General features: G+C 46.5%; 1 protein-coding gene across 1 annotated transcript; it reads left to right on the top strand.

The window, feature by feature from the left end:
• The first annotated feature begins 5,236 nt into the window (after positions 1-5,236).
• bcl9l (bcl9 like) lies at positions 5,237-18,394 on the top strand. Its single transcript, XM_085916499.1, is given in 10 exon segments — positions 5,237-5,720; positions 10,898-10,992; positions 11,106-11,225; positions 11,227-11,500; positions 12,826-12,951; positions 13,109-13,283; positions 13,385-13,469; positions 13,564-15,871; positions 15,954-16,208; positions 16,308-18,394. Coding segments are annotated over 8 exon segments (4,344 nt in total). The 5' UTR covers positions 5,237-5,720; positions 10,898-10,992; positions 11,106-11,186; the 3' UTR covers positions 17,390-18,394.
• Positions 18,395-18,563: the final 169 nt, after the last annotated feature.

Consider the following 18,563-nt stretch of genomic DNA (forward strand, 5'->3'; position numbering starts at 1 on the left):
ATTGAGTTTAGTGCCACCATAACTCTGTATTCCAAATTTGCACTGAAAAGTAAAAAAAAAAAAGAAATCTCTAGATGGCTCGTATTTCAAAGACTCGTATGTTGGGTCACTTAACCTCCGTTACACTGGTCCTATCATTAAAACAATGAAAAAATACATTTAAAAGAAAAAAGCGAGATTCAAATTTCAAATCTGTGAGGTAGATATTGAAACTACTCTTAAAACGTGCTGCCCAAATGTAAACTAACCTGTTGTAAATTGTAATTGATTTTCCATCATTTGCTTTGAACCAGTGACTCAAAACAACAAGTAGTGTGATTGTCTTAAGTTTCTGACCATTTTTTTTTCTTTTTAAAATCAGTTTCATCCGTTCCGTTGGGTCCTTCCCAAAAATAATAAGTGATCGTGTTCCATTTTATTTGCATGCTTCAAAACTGCTGTATCAAATTTGCCTAATGAAGACGTCAGTGTGAATGCAGAGCATGAACGTCAAAAATGGAGCAGGAACAACAAACGCATTGTTTCGTATTGTCTCAATGAAAATGAATCATCAGTCCCACTGGCTCATTTATTGTTATTTAATGTCAACAGTCAAAATAAGTTCCAGATGACAACAAACTGGGTTTGTTCGCCTAAAGTCAACACAAACAAGTGCGAAGGCCTTTCCAAATGCTTTTCTTTGGCGTCAAAGCACTTTTGGCTATGAAATGTCTGACGCAGGACCAATTACACGTCTCTCAATCATTTCCAATTTATTTAATCGTAGTCTTATCTCTTATTTATCCCCAATAAAAATTTGGAAATTATTATCGGGGTCATGTGATCATAGACTCCCAACCCCATTAAACACATTTTATTTTACAATCACGTCATTTGCTCACGAGCACTCACAAGTCACAAATTGTAATTAACATGGAAACCAACGCCCTCTATATTAGGAACACACACCCGTTAGCATGCGAACTAACTCTCTCACCAATTAACTTGCTAAATTAACAACTCCAAGTTACAATGCAACTTTAATTATGTGGCGCATTTCACAACAGCTTATAAAACAATTTGCATTAAAAAAAACAACAACGTAACATACGCGGAAAGTCATGTACGCTAACTAGCTAGCTAACTAACTTTTTATTGAGACCCTGTGTAGGCTTTCAAGTGCTTTCCCACTGAGTGTCTCTAAGTCGAAATGGAAGTTTTTGTTTTTGGCAGCAGATGAGAGAGCAGACTGAGACACTGTATCTGCGAAACACATAACGGCCCCCCCCAACATGTGCGATGCGCTAGTGCCCCGCTAGGCTCCCACATGGCCCAGGCGTGGACCACCTGTACAGTAAAAAGCGCGGGATGAGTTCAATTGCGGCTGTCGTTGCCGCCAGAAGCGTTAACAGCACCGTAACGCTCATCGGCGCTTTTCAAACTTTGGCGGTGCCGGGGACTGTTTAAATATTTATAAGACCCCCTCGTAGTCCGAATGCCAATTAAATATAACGACCACGAATTGGCGCACTGGTCCCCATATGTCGCATTGCACTTCATTGTGAAATGCCGTAATATCGTGGATACAAACTAAGAAAGAGGAAGTTGCGGACGTCCAAGCGTGGCCTCGTCCAGGGACCCCATTTTGCAAACCGCACATTTAGCGCTTTATGATCCTTGCCGCTCAAAGTAAATGTTGCTCTTGTTCCCACTCTCATCGTTCGGATCGTAAAAATAGTTTGAGTAAAAGCCAATTGTGTTGCTCCAATTGAGCTCGGGAGGATTTGCGAGTGTTGCAACGCTGCGCTTTTTATTTGTGATGTTTCGCGTGATCGCTGAGTGACTGATGGAGGGAGTTGGGTGAGTGTGACCCAAATTGGATTATTTTTGACACAGCAGTGCGTTTTGTTTTTGTCATTTATATTAAATACACCTTTTTGAAACAGCCAAATTTGGGATGGTGTGATTGAGGCCTAAGATATCTGCCTAGCAACAAGCGACTATACTTGGATTGGGGAGTAAAAAATATATATATTTTGTATTGTGTTGATTTACACTGTGGCATCTGCTCGTGACACGATGATTTATTCCACTTGTGAAGTTTTATGATAAACGGTAAACATTTTTGGTTATTTGTTGCTGTTGGAAGAGAATTTGGAACAATAAACCCAAGACAGTAAAAGCAGGTTCCCAGGTATGCGCTCTACCTCTGCTTGCGTCGGCTTCTCGACTTGCTTCCAGCTTTTTTTGGACGTTGAAGACATTAAAGCAGCACTCCGCGCCCCCCCCCCCCCGGAAAACTGACTTGAACTTTTGAGTTCTCAAGAGTGGTGTCGGCATCTGGAAGCAGTAGAAGTCTTGTCTGGAAGATAAAGTAAGGAAGATATGAATGCCAATGTCCAGTCTGGGATCAATTACAGAGAAACTGAGGGGGCGGGGGCATGATGGAGGGGGGGGGGGGGGGGGGGGGAATATATCTCCATGTAGATCCTCACACACTAAACAAACTGCTTGTGTGGAAGTGTGTGTAAAAGAGAGAGCGAAAGTTTTAGTCTGACTGTGCGTGAGACTGTCACTGTACATCTGGTCTTTGGATGGCCTCCTCGGCCATTTAACGAGAAGCTTGTGGCAGCTCCAGATGTGAATGCCTGCCCGCTGCCAGCCACCCGCTGCCTGAGCTTCTGGCTCACGGGACCTCGGCTTGGAGCAAAGGCCAGCGAGCCGTCTTCACTCCAGAGTAGGTTCAGGAGTAAAATTGTTCTGGGATTTGTGTGTGAGAGAGGTCATTAGTTAGTATTTTTCTTTTTTGGGGTTGTGAAAGTTGAAATGAAATCAAGAGCCCATAGCAGTCGTGTGACCTGTACTGCAAATAAAAAAATATCTGCCGCCATCTAGTGGCCACTTGCATTTTCGCAGCTAACCCATTGGACACGTTCTTTTTTCTGGTCTTTTTTTAATTGATTTTTTTATGGACCGCGTGTTTCTTTGTCTGTGTGTAGTGGAGAGAGTTGCTGAGTGTCTTGGTTTTAATTTGGAAGGCTGAAGAGCTCGTATTTATTAGCCTGCAAGATGAATCAATTTCTTGCTTAGCTTTCAGAAAAATAACGTTTTTCTTTCTGGAGACATTTCTTGACAGCCAGCATTGAGAAAAATGTAACAGGAATAGCAAATTGTCATTTGACAGAATGTGGAAATGGCCATCTTAAATTATGCAGTACGCACCGAATGTGAGCAGAGACGTTTGAGCAGGTAAAGTGGCTCCACACACAAAGGCAACAGAAGGGCAGCGCGTGTCACCATGGAAACCATCATCATCATCATCTGTAACCAACACTCACTCGACCACTTGAACATTCTTAAGGAGTCGTCCAAACAAATCCTTTAGCATACTCAACTGCACATGCATTTTTGAATTGAACGTTTTAAAAACCTCCCTGAATTTGAAAATGCGTTTCATGATGTGAGGCTGCAATCTGGCTGCTTTTGTGACCGATGTTATCATAATACATCAAGGCAGAGGTTTTATTCCCAAAAAGTATATTAACAGAGTTTTAATTACAGTAAAATGTGAGCACATAAAACTTGAGCAAAACTTGAACCTATACGCTTGAGAAATGTAGTTTACTTCATTTACAACACTTAGTGAAATCTAAAACCAAGCATTTTAGAAGACATCAAAAACAATTGTCAAAATGAAACAAAAGCGAATTATCACAAAAAAGCCCAAACTACCCCCCAAAATAATGAAAGAAATGGATAGACACATATTGATGAAAAGTCTGGATAATTTTCTCTACACGACGCACATGGTTTAAAATGGACGCACCTCAACGTTTATTTCCCGCAGCGGGCCCCACTGACATTCTTGTTTGTCTCCTCACATCCATGCTAGTTTCCATGACAACATGACTTTGCTCTCTCATCCTCTGCCACCATGCATTCTTCTGACCTTCCATCGCTCTTTTCATTTTCTTCGCCCTCTCCACCCCCCCCCCCCCCCCCCCCCAAAGAAATAAAAAGCATCACGCCTCCGTCCTTCCTCGACTCTAATTGGTGCTCGCCGGATAGCGGCAGGAAAAGTGATGGGCGCGCATAAAGTGGATGACATGTTTATGATGACAAAGAAATCAGCCTGCAGGCCATCTTCATCCTTCTGCTGAGGCATACATTTCCATTTCATCTATTTATCCATCTGTCTATTGCATCGGGCACAGTTTGATCTTGCTGGGTCTTCCTCCTCATTCAGGTGTTCGTAAGTATCAGACTGTTTTTTTTTTTGTTTTGTTCTGGAGACACAGCTCCTCTCAGATTATCAATGTGGCGTTAATGTTCGTTGTTCTTCGCAGAGGATAAAGAATATATGCCTGTGATGTCAATTGAGTCACCCGTTAACCAAACAGCGCTTGTATCTCAAGTGAAAAATCAGCCCATCAATGACTGGTACCACAAAAAAATTGTAGGTCAGGTTACTTGGAACTTAATTATTACAAATGCAGTAAATACAAATGCCCCAAAAAATGTCAGTGCTTTTTTGTCGTGCGAACTTTGAAAATGTGTCACGATGGGATAGCGTTAATCGATTCAGGCAATGATTTGACAATATGTTTGCTATTGTGGTTGTGTGCAACTGCGCTGCATCACAGCAACAGCTGCTTCTAATATTTTGGTTAGCATATTTAGCCGCATTTTGCTCTCAGCATGATGCAGCGCAGCCCTCCACAACCGCAATAATAATCACCAACACATTGTTGAATGACTACTTGTCAATCAAACGTGGGCAATCGACCAGAGATGGGCAAAACTTTCCATCTAGATCTTATTCTTCATTTATCTCATTCATAACCGAATCAAAGATTGATTGTGACTAATATGATCAAACTAATCACATTTAAAAATGAGTTAATGTTTTCATTTGGAAAATTTTATCAAGTGGGGCGTAAACAAATGAAAATATATTGTGAACATATGTATTTAATTTTTAACTGTACACATTATTACATTATTGACCACAAATAGTGGACGAGGAGAACAATGAAATACTCTTCCACTAGATGGCAGAAGGTACAATTAACCTGTATCTATTCACCTGTTGCCACGCATACAGAATATGTTCAGCTAAACAGAGCCAGATTTAATATTTGGGATACGTTAAGAGAAGCCCATCATTATTTCAGAACCTTTATTCGTGACATTTTTGGCTGACGGAGTACAGTGAGATTTCTCGAAATATGTGCCTTGGTCAAGCCCGTTATTACTGTTGTTGATTTTCTTTCATTTTTATTTTTTAATTTTTTATGCAGTGCGGATGTACCTAATGAAGTATCCAGAGAGTGTCACTGGGAAGTCCACGCAGTGACACTCGTCAGTGACTGACTTACGGATGCCCGTGTGGACACTCGCGTGATTGTCAGCTCGTCGATGGCGACTCGTCTTGCTTGGAAGGCATGAACTGCGGCGAGGCGAAGCGTCCCCGGATTTCAGCCCAAACTTCCAGCGAGACGTGCCGAGGCGCGCCACGCTTTGCTAGCTGAAGGCACCGTGGTGGGCGAGACTACCGTGCGCCCCCTCCTCATCCCCACCCCCCTACTGCCGCTCTCTACTCCGGCGAGCGTGGAAGCGGTTGTGGCTGCGACTCGAGCCGGCTCAGCGAGCGCTGTCGGCGGCTTCCACCCCCGGGGAATGTCGGCCCCCTGACGTCGGCCTCCTCCTCCTCCACGAGTGTCACACAGCAGCCAGATGGGGTAGAGTACGCCGCATGTTTTACCTCGAACTGCTACGCACACACCACTGTCTTGATGAAATGAAAACTTTGCTCTTTTTTGTTTTATTTAATTCAATGTTTGCTGGTGGTTTCTAAAAGTTGAGTTAGCCAGCGCAGACGTCAATTAGCATGCTAGCTAAGATAGCATCTGACGCATCCAGCTCGCCTGAGTGGTCTTCCATGCCAGCGTCCTTTGCACTAAAAGCCCCACGCACCCTCCTCGGGCAACACAAGTGCCCCTCGGCCGACGTCAAGCCGAGTCTGACGGATGTCGTCAACCACCCCGTGCTTCGTATTAGCCCGTCGGCTAGCTAATTAGGGAGACGGCGGAAGCGGAGGTGCCCGAGCCGTGTGTGGTGACAGGCGGCTGACACTTGCACGCACAGCCGGTGTGGGCACACGATGACTTGTCATATTAACCATCAGACCGTGACATCTTGTGACATTTTCACGCAACACTAATAGACATTTTATTTAACTTTTTGTGTGTGTGTGTGTGTGTGGGGGGGGGGGGGGGGGGGTGATGGCAAGAAGTCGTGTTTTGGGGGATCGTGAATTCAAAATGTTCCACGCAATCATCGGTGAGGCGTGTTCGCTCGTCCGGCTCTCGGCTCGTCTTCCCCGCCATGCGTATGCGTGCATGCGTGGTTCGTCGACGATGACAACAAGCCTGCAGCCTGTTGCATGCATGGTTGCCATAACGCCGCTGCCACGGCTTTAAGTACGCACACGCAGCCTGCATGCGTGTTGTAGCTCCCATATCCCGGCTAGCTATATTTAGCCCACTAACAGAGTTTGCAACTCGATCCGAATTGTCTTGCACAACTCAGTGGCGGGCAGTGCATTTGCCATTTACCCTTTAGTGGGGACTTACCCGACTTAATTCCATTTCTTAATAGCACCACTATCACGTTGCAATTATAGAAATCATCAATAATAAACCGAAACAGTACGTAATGATGAGTATAGAAAACTACAAATAGGCGGGGAATTGCATACTTGGAGTCAGTTTCCAAATAATCACAATTGTTATGTTCTGTCTTAAATTGGGGTGGTTGTTAAACTTGATCCACGCAGTATAAATCAAACCTCAGAATTGTGGATGTGGCCAAATATTTGATATGAATTGACTAGGTTTGACCTTATTTGGTTGCATTTGTATAGACAGAAGGTGGTGTACATGAAAAATGCAAGTCAGATCCCGTGTGGAGCTGACTCAGCTTCCTGTATCTTCCCTCTACAATAGCGACAAATTAATCGATTTTCAAAGGAAAAGCATGTGACGAAATAAACGCTATCTGTAGAACATTTTGATCATAGTTTTCTAAACTAAAAGCAGCATTTGTCGTATTTAGGTTAAACACAAAGCTAAACACTTTCACCTCAGAAATCTATTTGTTGTTGAGAGCCTTAAATTTGAAAGGTGGAACAATTTTTTTTTTAATGTCTCCAAGCAATCCATTTTTTTTTTTTTTTTTTTACTAAATAGTTTTGTTTTGTTTTTAATTAAATGTGTTTAACTACTTGGTGTATGATAACCTGCAGCATACCAGAAATGTGATTTTCCATTTTTGTGTTTGTGGCCCTCTGGAAGCAGTTTAGACGTCCTAAAGTAAACAATGTTTGTTTGTTGTAGTCATGCGCTTGTGCCGTGTCTCTGGTGTGAACTTAAAGGAGCAACCAGCGCGGCGGCCTAACTGGCCTCAGGTGATACCGGCAGGTATGTTCGCACGACACTTAACGCTAATTGGTCACCCGCCGTCGTCAGCCACGTCCCTCCACTCGTCCCCGGTTGTGTTCTTCCCGTCGTTGTCGTTGTGCCGACCGACGCTGCGGCGTGACCGTCCGCTCTCCGGTGTCATACGATGCGCTTCGCCGCACGGAAATGAAATTCTCCGGCTGCGGCGACAAACTGCCGCCTGCTAGCTCATCAAATTAACGCTAGCGGTGCGAGAGGGAGGTATACATCCCGAAAGCGGGCAATTAGAAAGAATTCTGTGGGGAGGTTTGTTTTCAGTTGATGAGGTTGCATTTTTAGACATTCCCTTGCTCTAATTGGCAGACTTCCAAAAATGCCTTCGGAAGAATGTAACCGTTTACCCGCCGTGCAAAAAAAATCAACCGCTACTTCCGAAGGCCCCGCCGGTGCCTGGTCCGCCTGAGTTTGAACATCTTGACCCGGTTATTAAATGTGGGGAAGCACACGCGCGACAAAGACAAGCTCACAGTGTTTTTACTCCTTTGCTGGCTCCGTGTGCCACAACGCTACAAGATGGCGCCCGAAGCCTTTGATTGGCCGACCAAGAGATGTGTCCCAACACTTGTGTCCACATAATCACATCAGTTTTTGTAGTTTCCTGACATGTTGTGCGTTTTGCCGACGGAGCTTGTCGCAGGACACGGCGAGAGGTTACTTAAGGTCGCCGGCCGTGAGCGCAAACATCTGACACGTCGTTGCGCTTTATCAGTTCCATCCTCCGCAAATTACTCGGCTGGCGTCTCTCATCTGCGTCGCCGCCATCCCGCCGAGCCTGTCGGGAGTAAAGTGCACCATGCGGCGGGCAAACAACAGCCTTCGCGTTCGAGGCTTTGGTGGCAGGTTGCCGTGGCAACGCAACAAGCCGAGGCCAACCGGCGGGTCGAGGGCTCGCGATAGGCAGACGGCCTCCTTTCATTTGATGTTGCTGAGCCGTGACGTCCTTTCCCGTTACGACGTCAGCGGCAAACGCGGGGACTGGCGTAGGAGGAGGCGTGTGAAGAACGCGCACATATTGCTGCCTTTGCTTTCCTGCCAGCGAGTCGCGACTTGCCCGAGACATTAATTCCTCACAAGCTTAAAACGTTACACAACCACATTGATGATTGAATTCATAATTTGTCTTCATAAAAGGCAGCCAAGATGTATTTTTTCCTGCTCTCTGCTTTGAAATGATTTTTCTGACTTCTTTCTGTCACCTTTTGTCATAGCGGCTGCTTCTCCGAGAAAATCGGCACTGGCTTGCTTGCTCATTCCAAAAAAACTTTGCAGACCTTGCATGTCAATCACTAGAAAAATCATTTGCCAGCTGCTGTCAACGCCTTTCGTGTGAAAAATACTTGTCAATCAAGCGCATAGCGGCAACATTTTTGTACTAAACGTTTTTTGTTTTTTTTAACATATTACATCACTGCAGCAATTAATCACACAGATTAAGTCAAGCTCCAAATTTTCCGCGGCGCTGAAAGAAAAACACTTGGTGGTTTTATGTCGTCAAGGGTCGTGCATGTTGTTTTGGCCTCTGACTTATTTTTCCTCCGGAGTCCCATGTTTGGTATCGGGCTAATTCTTCGGGGGGGGGGGGCAAAGACCACCACTTTCTATGAATGCACTCCGCTGTGTTCCAAATATAGTGGGAGCACAAAATATTTTTGGAGGCCGGTGACAATTCTTACATTTGGCAAAAAAAAGGAGAATCGATGAGTTTATTGAACCCTGGCTTATATGTACGGTTATGAGCCAGCAGAAACAATCTGCTTGTTTACTTCACGCAACTCAGAACTTGCATGAGTTGTTTTCTTCCGTCCGTTCCGAGATTAGCGACCAATCAGACGGCGCGATCTGATTAGCCTCGGCTGCTTTGCATAACGAGCTCGACTGGTGTGAGTGAGTCAGCGAAATGAAATTTGATATTCAGTAGATGAGGAAATTTAGAGTCGAGCTGAAGTTACTTAAATGGTAATGCGTACAAATATTTGTTATCATTTATGGCCGATTTTGATTCGGGTTGTTCCGATTGTGCTTCCGATGCCATTACCGATTGCATTGATTAGCTGCACAGTTTTCATTTGAAAGCTGCGCTCTGATTATTTTAATTAATAATCCATTCATCTGGCAATTGTTATTATTTGATAAATCATTACAAAAATCTGTATCAAAATATCTGCGTCAAATTTGTGTCTATATGAGTCTTATAAAAAAGGGGGCGTGTCTGCAGCATGATTTTTATTTTTTTATTTATTTTTTTTCCCCCACCCCAAAATGCATCAGTGCAAGAGCCTAACGCATTGCTGGCGACAACCTCGACAGACTCCTTGAAACCAGCGTCTGGTTGCTATCGCCCCAGGTCGGCATTCACTCCCAGATAGGCCCTATCTCATCTTGGCCGTCTACTCGAAGGTCGGCGGCCCGTTGTGTGATTAGTCTGCCCCCCCATCACCCCACGCACCCTCCGGCTGTGTGATGCACAAAGCCAGTGAGTCACATTTGTAAACAAGGGGCGACATCTAACCAGCCCCGCTAGGTTAATGAGTGATGAGGTCTCGGCCCCGGCGCACAAGGCGTGTCCCTCTTCTTGACTTTAGTTGGTGAGTTAATGACTAATGGCGGCATTGTGTTTTCATTTTGGGGCCGTTTAGCAACCGGGTGTTACGAAAAGACTGAACAAAAGATACTTTATTCATCATTGGAGTCTGAAAGAAGTTTGAGTGGGGGGGGGGGGGGGTGATGGCCTTAGTGAAGGCACACCCCACCATTTGTTTCACTCTATCTGTCAAACATTAAAATCAGAAGCAGATTCCTTGAGATTGGAGTCAAGGGTTCCACCATTTTTATCTAAAGCGCCCGTTGGTTAGCTCTTGCCTCACAGTTCTGAAGCAACTTCCACGCTCAGCCCACGCAAAACCCGCTCCTCCCATACATGCAAAAATGTTCCTTTCAATGTCTAACTTGGACATCATTTTGACCATTTGAAGGTCTGTTTTTAGGGTCAGCGTATTTTAACTCGTCTGGCTTCTGTTTGAAAGCCACCGTCTGCAGGTCATGTGTGCAAAAAGGGCTCACAGCAAAAACACGTCATGAGTCAGGCATGCTTGTTTCGTGAGGCGGCCGGCGGGTGAGTCAGGTATCGCTACACAAAGTGTTGTGGAATGTGCTGTGAAGATCTTTACGGACCCAGAATGCTGCTGGGCTACTTGGACCGCGGCGAACTGCAACCCCCCCCCTTAGTCCAAACAACAGTCGGCTGGCTCACTGTTAAAGACGCAGTGCGATGACCGTGCGAGGCTCTTATCACTGTTCTTGTCCGTCTCCCTCGCCGAGTCCATGTTGACACCGAGGCTGAGCACGGCAATGATTGTCGAGATGACTCTCGCTCTCTCTCTCTCTTTCCCTGTGTCCAGGTCTGAACGCGTCCACTGAAGCATGAAGCGGGAGAGCCGCAATGGCAATGTCAGGCCTCATCCGCAAACCTGAGTGTGTTTACAATCATTGACAGGTTGGATGTTCACTTAATGAAGACTTTTACAATTTCAATAGTTCAAGGTTCATCGTAAATAAAGCTTACTATCATTGAGATGTAAAATAATGACTTTTTTTTTTTTTTAATAGCGTTGCCTGATCGCAATGTGAGCCCTGGCCGACCGACGTCTTCTCCACGCCGCTCCTCAGCCTCACTCTGCAGCCAATCAAATGCACACGGACAATAAGCAGGCCAATCATGGCGAGCAAGGTCACCGGTGACGGACGAGCTCAAATGGCCGCCGTAAACCTGCAGGCTCAGCAGCAGCAGGGAGCCGCCGGCCACCCGGGCCCCAAGAACCGCCTCGGGGTTGGCGGCCATGGCGTCAACAAAAGCAACCCCGGGCCCAAGTGCGCCGGCCAATCGGCGAGCAACGTCGGAGGATTGCTGAAAACCAAAAGTAAGCGGGAAAGGAGCGTGTCTGTGGACTCTGGTGAACCGCGACATGCTGCTCCTAAAAGCCTGGAAGCTGATGCCAAAGCAGGTGAGACTTCTTTTTATTTTTACTTTCCGCATCTCCTGCAATTCAAAAGTTTTATATTTTTCTTTAGAGTGAAGGTGGTTCATTTGTAGTCCAGACCACAAGTGGTGAACATCACATACTCTGTAGGCAGTTTTGGAGTTCCCGATAACACAAAAACTTGTATTCTCTGCTTGTTGCTTTTTTTTTTTTTTTTTTTTTAAAGAATAAGTCAAATAAGTCACCAAGTTGGCATCACTAGCTCGTCCTCGCTAAGTGCCGCCCCCCCTCATTTTAACTTGTAAATATCAAGTGTTCATATTTTTTAACAAAAGCATCAACTCTCCTGTAAGAATGTCAAAGGTCGCTATCAGTATCAATCTGTCAAAAACTTTCGAGATGACGTGCCTTCTTGACATCCTCCACAACAGGAAGTGAACGTAATAGCAGAGAAAATGCCCCGACCTTTCAGTGAAGCGGCAGAATTTCCTCCCTTGACTCCCCCAAGGCTTCTGATAGCAGCAATGACGTGTTTCACATGAAAAGGCGTTCGTTGCGTGTCCTCGCTGGCAAGGTCATGGGCCTGTTTGAAAAAGATGATGACTATTTCGTGTACTTGGTATCCAAGTGAGACGTCCTTGTTAACACAAACATTAGTTGATCAAAAAATGACAGAAAATACCATCAGTATATTTATATATTTTTTCCTGTACCATTGTCCTTTTTTTTGTTTTGTTTTTTGGGGTCGCTGCATCAAAGAATTTGAATTGAAACGAAGGTCAAACCTGCATTCATGTATGCTGCACACCACTGAGCTGCAATAAGCAGTACAAGGCCCGTGACCAAGACAAACAAATTGGCTCAATGACTGACTTTATTGTGAAAAGAATCCAGTCGCCCTTGGCAACAAAACATTGGCAGGAAAACAAGGAATCTTTGCCGTTCAATCGACAGGGGCGCCCCCTGCTGCCTTGCAGATGTACTTACACGTTTTGATTGATTGATTTCAGAAAAAGCCCAGCTGAACTTTCACTGCGATATCGTATTACTTTTTGTCTTGAGAAAATATAAAACAACAAATAACATTTTATGCCAACAGAATACAACTCGATTCTCGTCTTTATCTAAAAAAAAAAAATTCTTTGTGCTTGTGAAGGTTTTTTTTTTTTTTTTTGTCATGAAAAATACCACTTGATTTTCATAACTTTTTTGAACCGACCCATTTGACAAGAAAATGGACAACTTTATAAATCCAAAGACCCTAAAAGTTTGAGAACTTCTGTTTTAAAAAAAAAAGAAAAGCAAATAAGGACAATATCCTCACATGTTTTTGTGTATGTGTGTTGAAGAGGGAGTCACACGCAGTAAGCGTCGTTGCGTTCTGGAGAAGAAACAGCCTTACAGTGGAGACGAGTGGTGCTCCGGACCTGACACGGAGGACGACGAAGACAAGCCGCGCTTGTCAACAACTCAACGTGAGTAAGAAGAAATACGAATATTTTTTTTTACTTTCATTGTTTGTGAATGGCCTCCTCCTTCAATTAATTTTACGTGTGTTTTGACGCCATCTAGTGTTTGCATCATGTCCTGGAACTACATCAGGTGCTTCAATGTTTTTATTAATTTTTTCAGGGGAACGAGTGCTGCCAGGACCCAGGCAGGCGCAACCCGATCATCCGCCTGCGGGGCCAGCCGCGTCTGAGCCTGTAATGGCTTGCGGACCAGCACCTGGACCGAAGCCAGGACCGCCTCCACCTCAGTCCACGCAGCAGTTGTTGTATGTCTTCACAACCAGCCTGGCCAACAGGTAAGCTGCCGTTTACAAATGTCAAATACACCTTTAAGCACTTAAATTTAGGTCGGGGTTTACTACCTTTTTTTTTTTTCTTTTTTTTTTTGCTTCAACAGTGCTGCAGAATCAGTCATGAAAGGAAAGACGGATTCCATTCTTCAGTTTCATCAGCAAAATATTCCACGAACCAAGTTAGAGCAGGTCAGCCAATAACAAATGAATCAGTTATACTTTGTACACCCATCTTGGTCGGAATCTAGCAAATCATCAAAACGTTTGTTTCTTTTTGCCACAGGGCTACGCAAGGCTCGTCGAGAAGGTGAACTCCAGTGCCTCTCCTCCCGCAGCCGCCCCTAAATCCAAAAGCGGAACTCCGAGGCCGAGCTCGGCGGGTGGCGGCGTCCCCGCACTTGGGGCGGGAACGCCGACATCGGGTGGCCACTCTGACAACGATTCCCCTCGGAGCAGACACGGTGGCCTCTCCATTCCCTCCCATAGGCCAGAGGGCGATGGCGGAGGCTCAGTCCCTGTACACGGCGAGGGTGTTCCCATTGCTAGTCTCTCCCCGTCGGGGAGTCCTTCCATCCTGTCTGCGCATTTACAAAGCGACACGGGACAGAGAAGCGGCCCCGGCAACCCGGGCGGTCTTTCCAAGGAGCAGCTGGAACACCGCGAGCGTTCTCTGCAGACTCTGAGGGACATCGAGAGGTTGTTACTACGCACCGGAGCGAGAGGGAGCCCTTACGGTGACGCGGGGGGTCCCACCGCTAACCTGGCAAGTAACGCTTCCCACGTCATGAGCAACAGTAGCAGCGATCGTGGTGCTATTCTGGAGGACGGCGACAACGGTACAAACACTGGAGATTGCGGTAGCATGGCGCTGTTGGCGTCTCTGGGAACTATGAAGAAGATTGAAGAGCCACTGCAGTCCATCATGTCGCAAACGCAGTCCCTCGGCGGCGCCGCTCACAGCCCCGAAATGGACCCTCGCCATCATCTAGCGCAGCATCCTCACCAGCAGCTGTCCTCGCCCGGCTTGGACATGGGCCCCTTGCTTGGACCAGAGGGGCTGACCCAAGAGCAAATCGCCTGGCGGAAACTCCAAGAAGACTACTACCAGGAGAAAAGGAGGCAACAGGAAATGCAAAGTCCACAGCACTTTAGGATGATGACTGAAACGGGCTTGCACGGAGGTCCCGTGATGATCAGGGGACCCCCTCCCCCGTATCACAGCAAGCCTGGAGATCAACAGTGGGTTTCTGCAAATATGATGGGGGGAGGAGCGATGCCTGGACATGTACGAATGGCCGCCATGCACCAAGAAGGACCTGGACGTCCGAGGTTCCTAGCACACGTGCAGAGAGGCCCACCGGGTGCGGCGGGCTTTCCCGGCAGCCCAGGAGGGATGTTATCCGTCGACGGTCTAGGACCCCAAAGGCCTCCCAGGCCGGGGATTTGGCTCGATCATATGCCCAACAACATGGACGGCGGAGGTCCGTTCCACGGTCGCTACCCGCCTCAACACTTGCTGGATGAGCCGGAACATCTTTTAGCCCGTGAGGAATTATTTCGTATTTCCGACAAGCGGCATTTGCAGGGTCTTTCTCGGTTTGAACTTGACCGGATTATGGCGCAGCAGCAACAGGGCAATATGGCGTCAAGAATCATGGAAAATCCTGGAGTCCCAGACTTCTCCAATGTGGGGATGGGCAGGGGTCCCCTTTCCAATCAAGGAGATCCTATGGACTTTCCCGGTTCACGGGATATGGTGGGTTCTCCCGGAGGAGGGCCTCAGATTAGAGACTTAATCGATTGTCCTCTGGGTAGCAACCTTTCCATCAACATGAACCAGCAGATGAGTATGCAGCAGCAGCAGCAGCAGCAGCAGCATATGGCTCTCCAGCAAAAACTCCGACGAGGCCCAGGAAGAGTGGGGACTTTAAATGAGTTCTTCACTCCTGGCGAGATTGCAAGAATACGAGCGTCGCAAAACGAAAGAAGAAATATGGGAATGGTCTCGGGGCCCGACGGATCCTATCGTTTTCCGACGCAAGGCCCTTACGTCGTCGGAGCGGGCGAAGTTCCGTATCCTCAGCAGCCCGGTCCAGAGATGTTTGGGCCCGAACTGGAGGCTCGTAATCAGATGGGGAGTACGCCGCGGCTCAGTCATATGCCGATGGCCGGAGACCTCCGAGGAGTCGCTCCCGGTCCTCGGCATCCTCCCGACCTATCGGTCAACGTTCACCCGATGACCTCTCCCACGGTCCAGCTCAATTCGCCGTCCCTTCACCGAGAGCCCCCGGCGCTTCTTCCTTCTCCGTCGGCCCCGGGTCAGAAGTCACCCTCCGTGATGGGCCCTCACCCCCCTCTTCCCCCTGCATCCGGTGCCGGGACGCCTTGCTCTTCTTCCGTGAAATCGCCCCAGATAATGGGCTCTTCGAACCATGACTTGCACTCCCCATCCATCTCACCTGGGCGACTCAAGTCCCCGGCTGTGGCGATGGGCTCTCCTGCATGGATGTCTCCCAAAACAGATCCTTCGAGTCCGGCCGGTCTCACCGGCGTGAGGGCAGCGGGAAATGGTGGAAGTCATTCCGAGACAGGTAAATTTAAAATGAATGTTTTCTGAAGGCCTCATTCATACTGTTTAGTGAGCTTTACTCTGTTCTTTTTTTTTTTTTATAGGGCGATCGATCCCCCCCAGGAGTTCCAACTCCACCCCGAGTACCCAACCAGGCTCGATGAATCCCGGTATGACATTTGCGAATTCGCCCGACGGCTCAAAAGCAAAGAATCCGTTGTCGCTGATCATGTCTCAGCTGTCCAAGTACACCCTGCCCAGTTCCACTCCTCTTTACCACGACGCAATTAAGACAATAGCCACTTCTGATGACGAGATGCTGCCCGATCGACCTCTTCTGCCTGGTGTCAGCATCGGAGGTAGGAACCCAAAAAACACAACGGGCGTCACGTTTTCACTTGCTAGGTGTGACTTTTTTTGACACTGATGGTAACATGCCGATTTTGCTACGCCAACAGGAAACCCGGCGGCATCCCAGATCCTGGTCTCCCAGAGTTCCATCGGTGGCCAAAGCGATTCCCAAAGCCCCGTGAGAATCCCGAGTCAAGGTCAGCAGCAACTCTCCCACGAAGCCTCGGAACACATGCTGTCTTCCCCAAACCCGACGGGCCTTCCTCTTCTGAGTTCCAACATGATGGTGGGAGGAAGCGATGACCTCGGTCCTTGCAACGTCTCACCCATGTCTCAAAACCAGATGGCGGCTTTCCCCCGCATGCAGCCGTCGTCTCACGGCCGTATCCGCTCGCCCATGGGTCGAATGTCGCAGAATTTCTCTCAGCCCGGCGAGGACATCCTCCCGCCTCAACAGTTGCACCAACGCCACCGTCATCCCTCAGAGTCCTTCCCGGCCCTTTCCATGTGCGACGGCCCAGATCTGAGCGAAGTCATACGACCGACCCACTCGGGGATTCCCGAGTTCGACCTGTCCCGCATCATTCCCTCCGACAAGCCCAGCAGCACTCTGCAGTATTTCCCCAAGAGCAAACCAAACCAGGGGCCCGGTTCTTCTCAGCAGCTTCTCAAACACTTGTCTTCCTCTGGTTCTCCGCACATCTCCTCATCCAACCCCCACTTGGCCAATTTGCAGAACATGATGGGCGAGCCGCAGCCGCCTCTTCACCAGGGGCACGGCGGACTCGGCCAAAACATGGCCGTTCTCCAGGGGGACGCCAGGGGAATGGTGTCTAACGCAGACATGGGACACATGTTGGGAAGGACAGGGATGGTTCCCCAACAACAGCAAGCCATGATGCCCAACAGTCTTCTCCACCACCCTTACCCGGGAATGATGTCGCCTCAGCAGCACCAGCACAATTTGATGGCGAGGCAAAACATGATGATGATGCAGGCCAAGCAGCGCAACATGCCGGGAGACCCCTTTGGCCCCCAGGCTGCTTTAATGTCCCCTCAGGGTCCCTTGATGGCCCCGTCCCACGCACAGACTGGAATGATGGGAGCCCAGTCTCTCAGACAGCGGGGGATGTCTCTGGACAGCCCCATGGGTTACGGTCCCGACGGTATGGCCAACATGCCTTTTTGATCGGTGTGTCTCTCTCTTTTTACGTTACTGTGGCGATCCAGGTATCAGTCCTTCCTTCCATTTTAATTGGCAATCAAAAAGCACTCATTTGACTTTGTTTTTTTTAGTATCACAGAACAAAATGGCTATCATTGTGAAGGCTAACAGGCTAATGGATGTTTTCCAAGTCACGCTTGTTAGCAAATTTCCAGGTCACGGAAAGGCAACAAATTACTTATGTAAATCGTATTCAGTCCTGCGCCGTTTTCCATTTCCTATTTTTAATTGAACGTTGAAAAATCAGGTTGTTGCCTCCCCCTCTTTTTTGTATTGCATTAAAAAAAAGTTACGATTAAATAATCTTTGTTTTTTTTAAGTTTTGGATTGCCATTTGAAAACAAATAGAACAGGTTTTGCACGGATTAGCGTGTCAACACTTTTTTGAGGGGAGAAGAGAAATTACGAATATCAGTAACGAGCTTTGCTACTGATTTATACATTGAAATATTTAAGAGCACTGTAAAATGGTTCGATATGAAAAATCTTCAAGAGCTTTTTTTTTTTAAAAAAAAAAATGCAAAAAAACAACAACAGAAAACTGTCATGTACTTTTCTGAGATGTGCTTATTTGTCAGGAATCACATGGCAGTTAAGAGGAGTGCCTAAAATGTATGTTTTTCCTAGATTTTATTTCTCCAGCTACCAAAACCGATGCGCAAAGGAAAAAAACATATATATATATATATATATATATATATATATATATATATATATATATATATATATATATATATATATATATATATATATAAAAAATGATAAAATAATATATACCTGCTGTATATAAGATGCAATTTGTGATTGTTTGCACTCTCGTTCTGTATAACTGTGTTTTAATAGGAGTCTAAAAGAAATGAAAAAGTCAGAAAAATCTCTATGGTGGGTTTTACTTGGGATGGCGGTTGCTGTTTGATAAACAGACTATGGGACATGATTGTAGTCAAATAAATGAAAGCCTTAATAATTTATGTTGTGTGTGAAGACTCTTCTGGCCAACATCTGAATTTGAACAAATTCAAATAGGATCCAATATCTTTTTTTTTTTTTCATGTTTTTTTTTTATTTTTTAAAGATGATCATTTCAGTGACCGAGAACTTTTAATTTAACCATACGTTGCATCGTATTGAGTTTAAC

This window comes from Syngnathus leptorhynchus, chromosome 7, assembly GCF_054491065.1.
Source record: "Syngnathus leptorhynchus isolate UIUO chromosome 7, UIUO_Slep, whole genome shotgun sequence".
Classification (NCBI taxonomy): Eukaryota; Metazoa; Chordata; class Actinopteri; order Syngnathiformes; family Syngnathidae; genus Syngnathus; species Syngnathus leptorhynchus.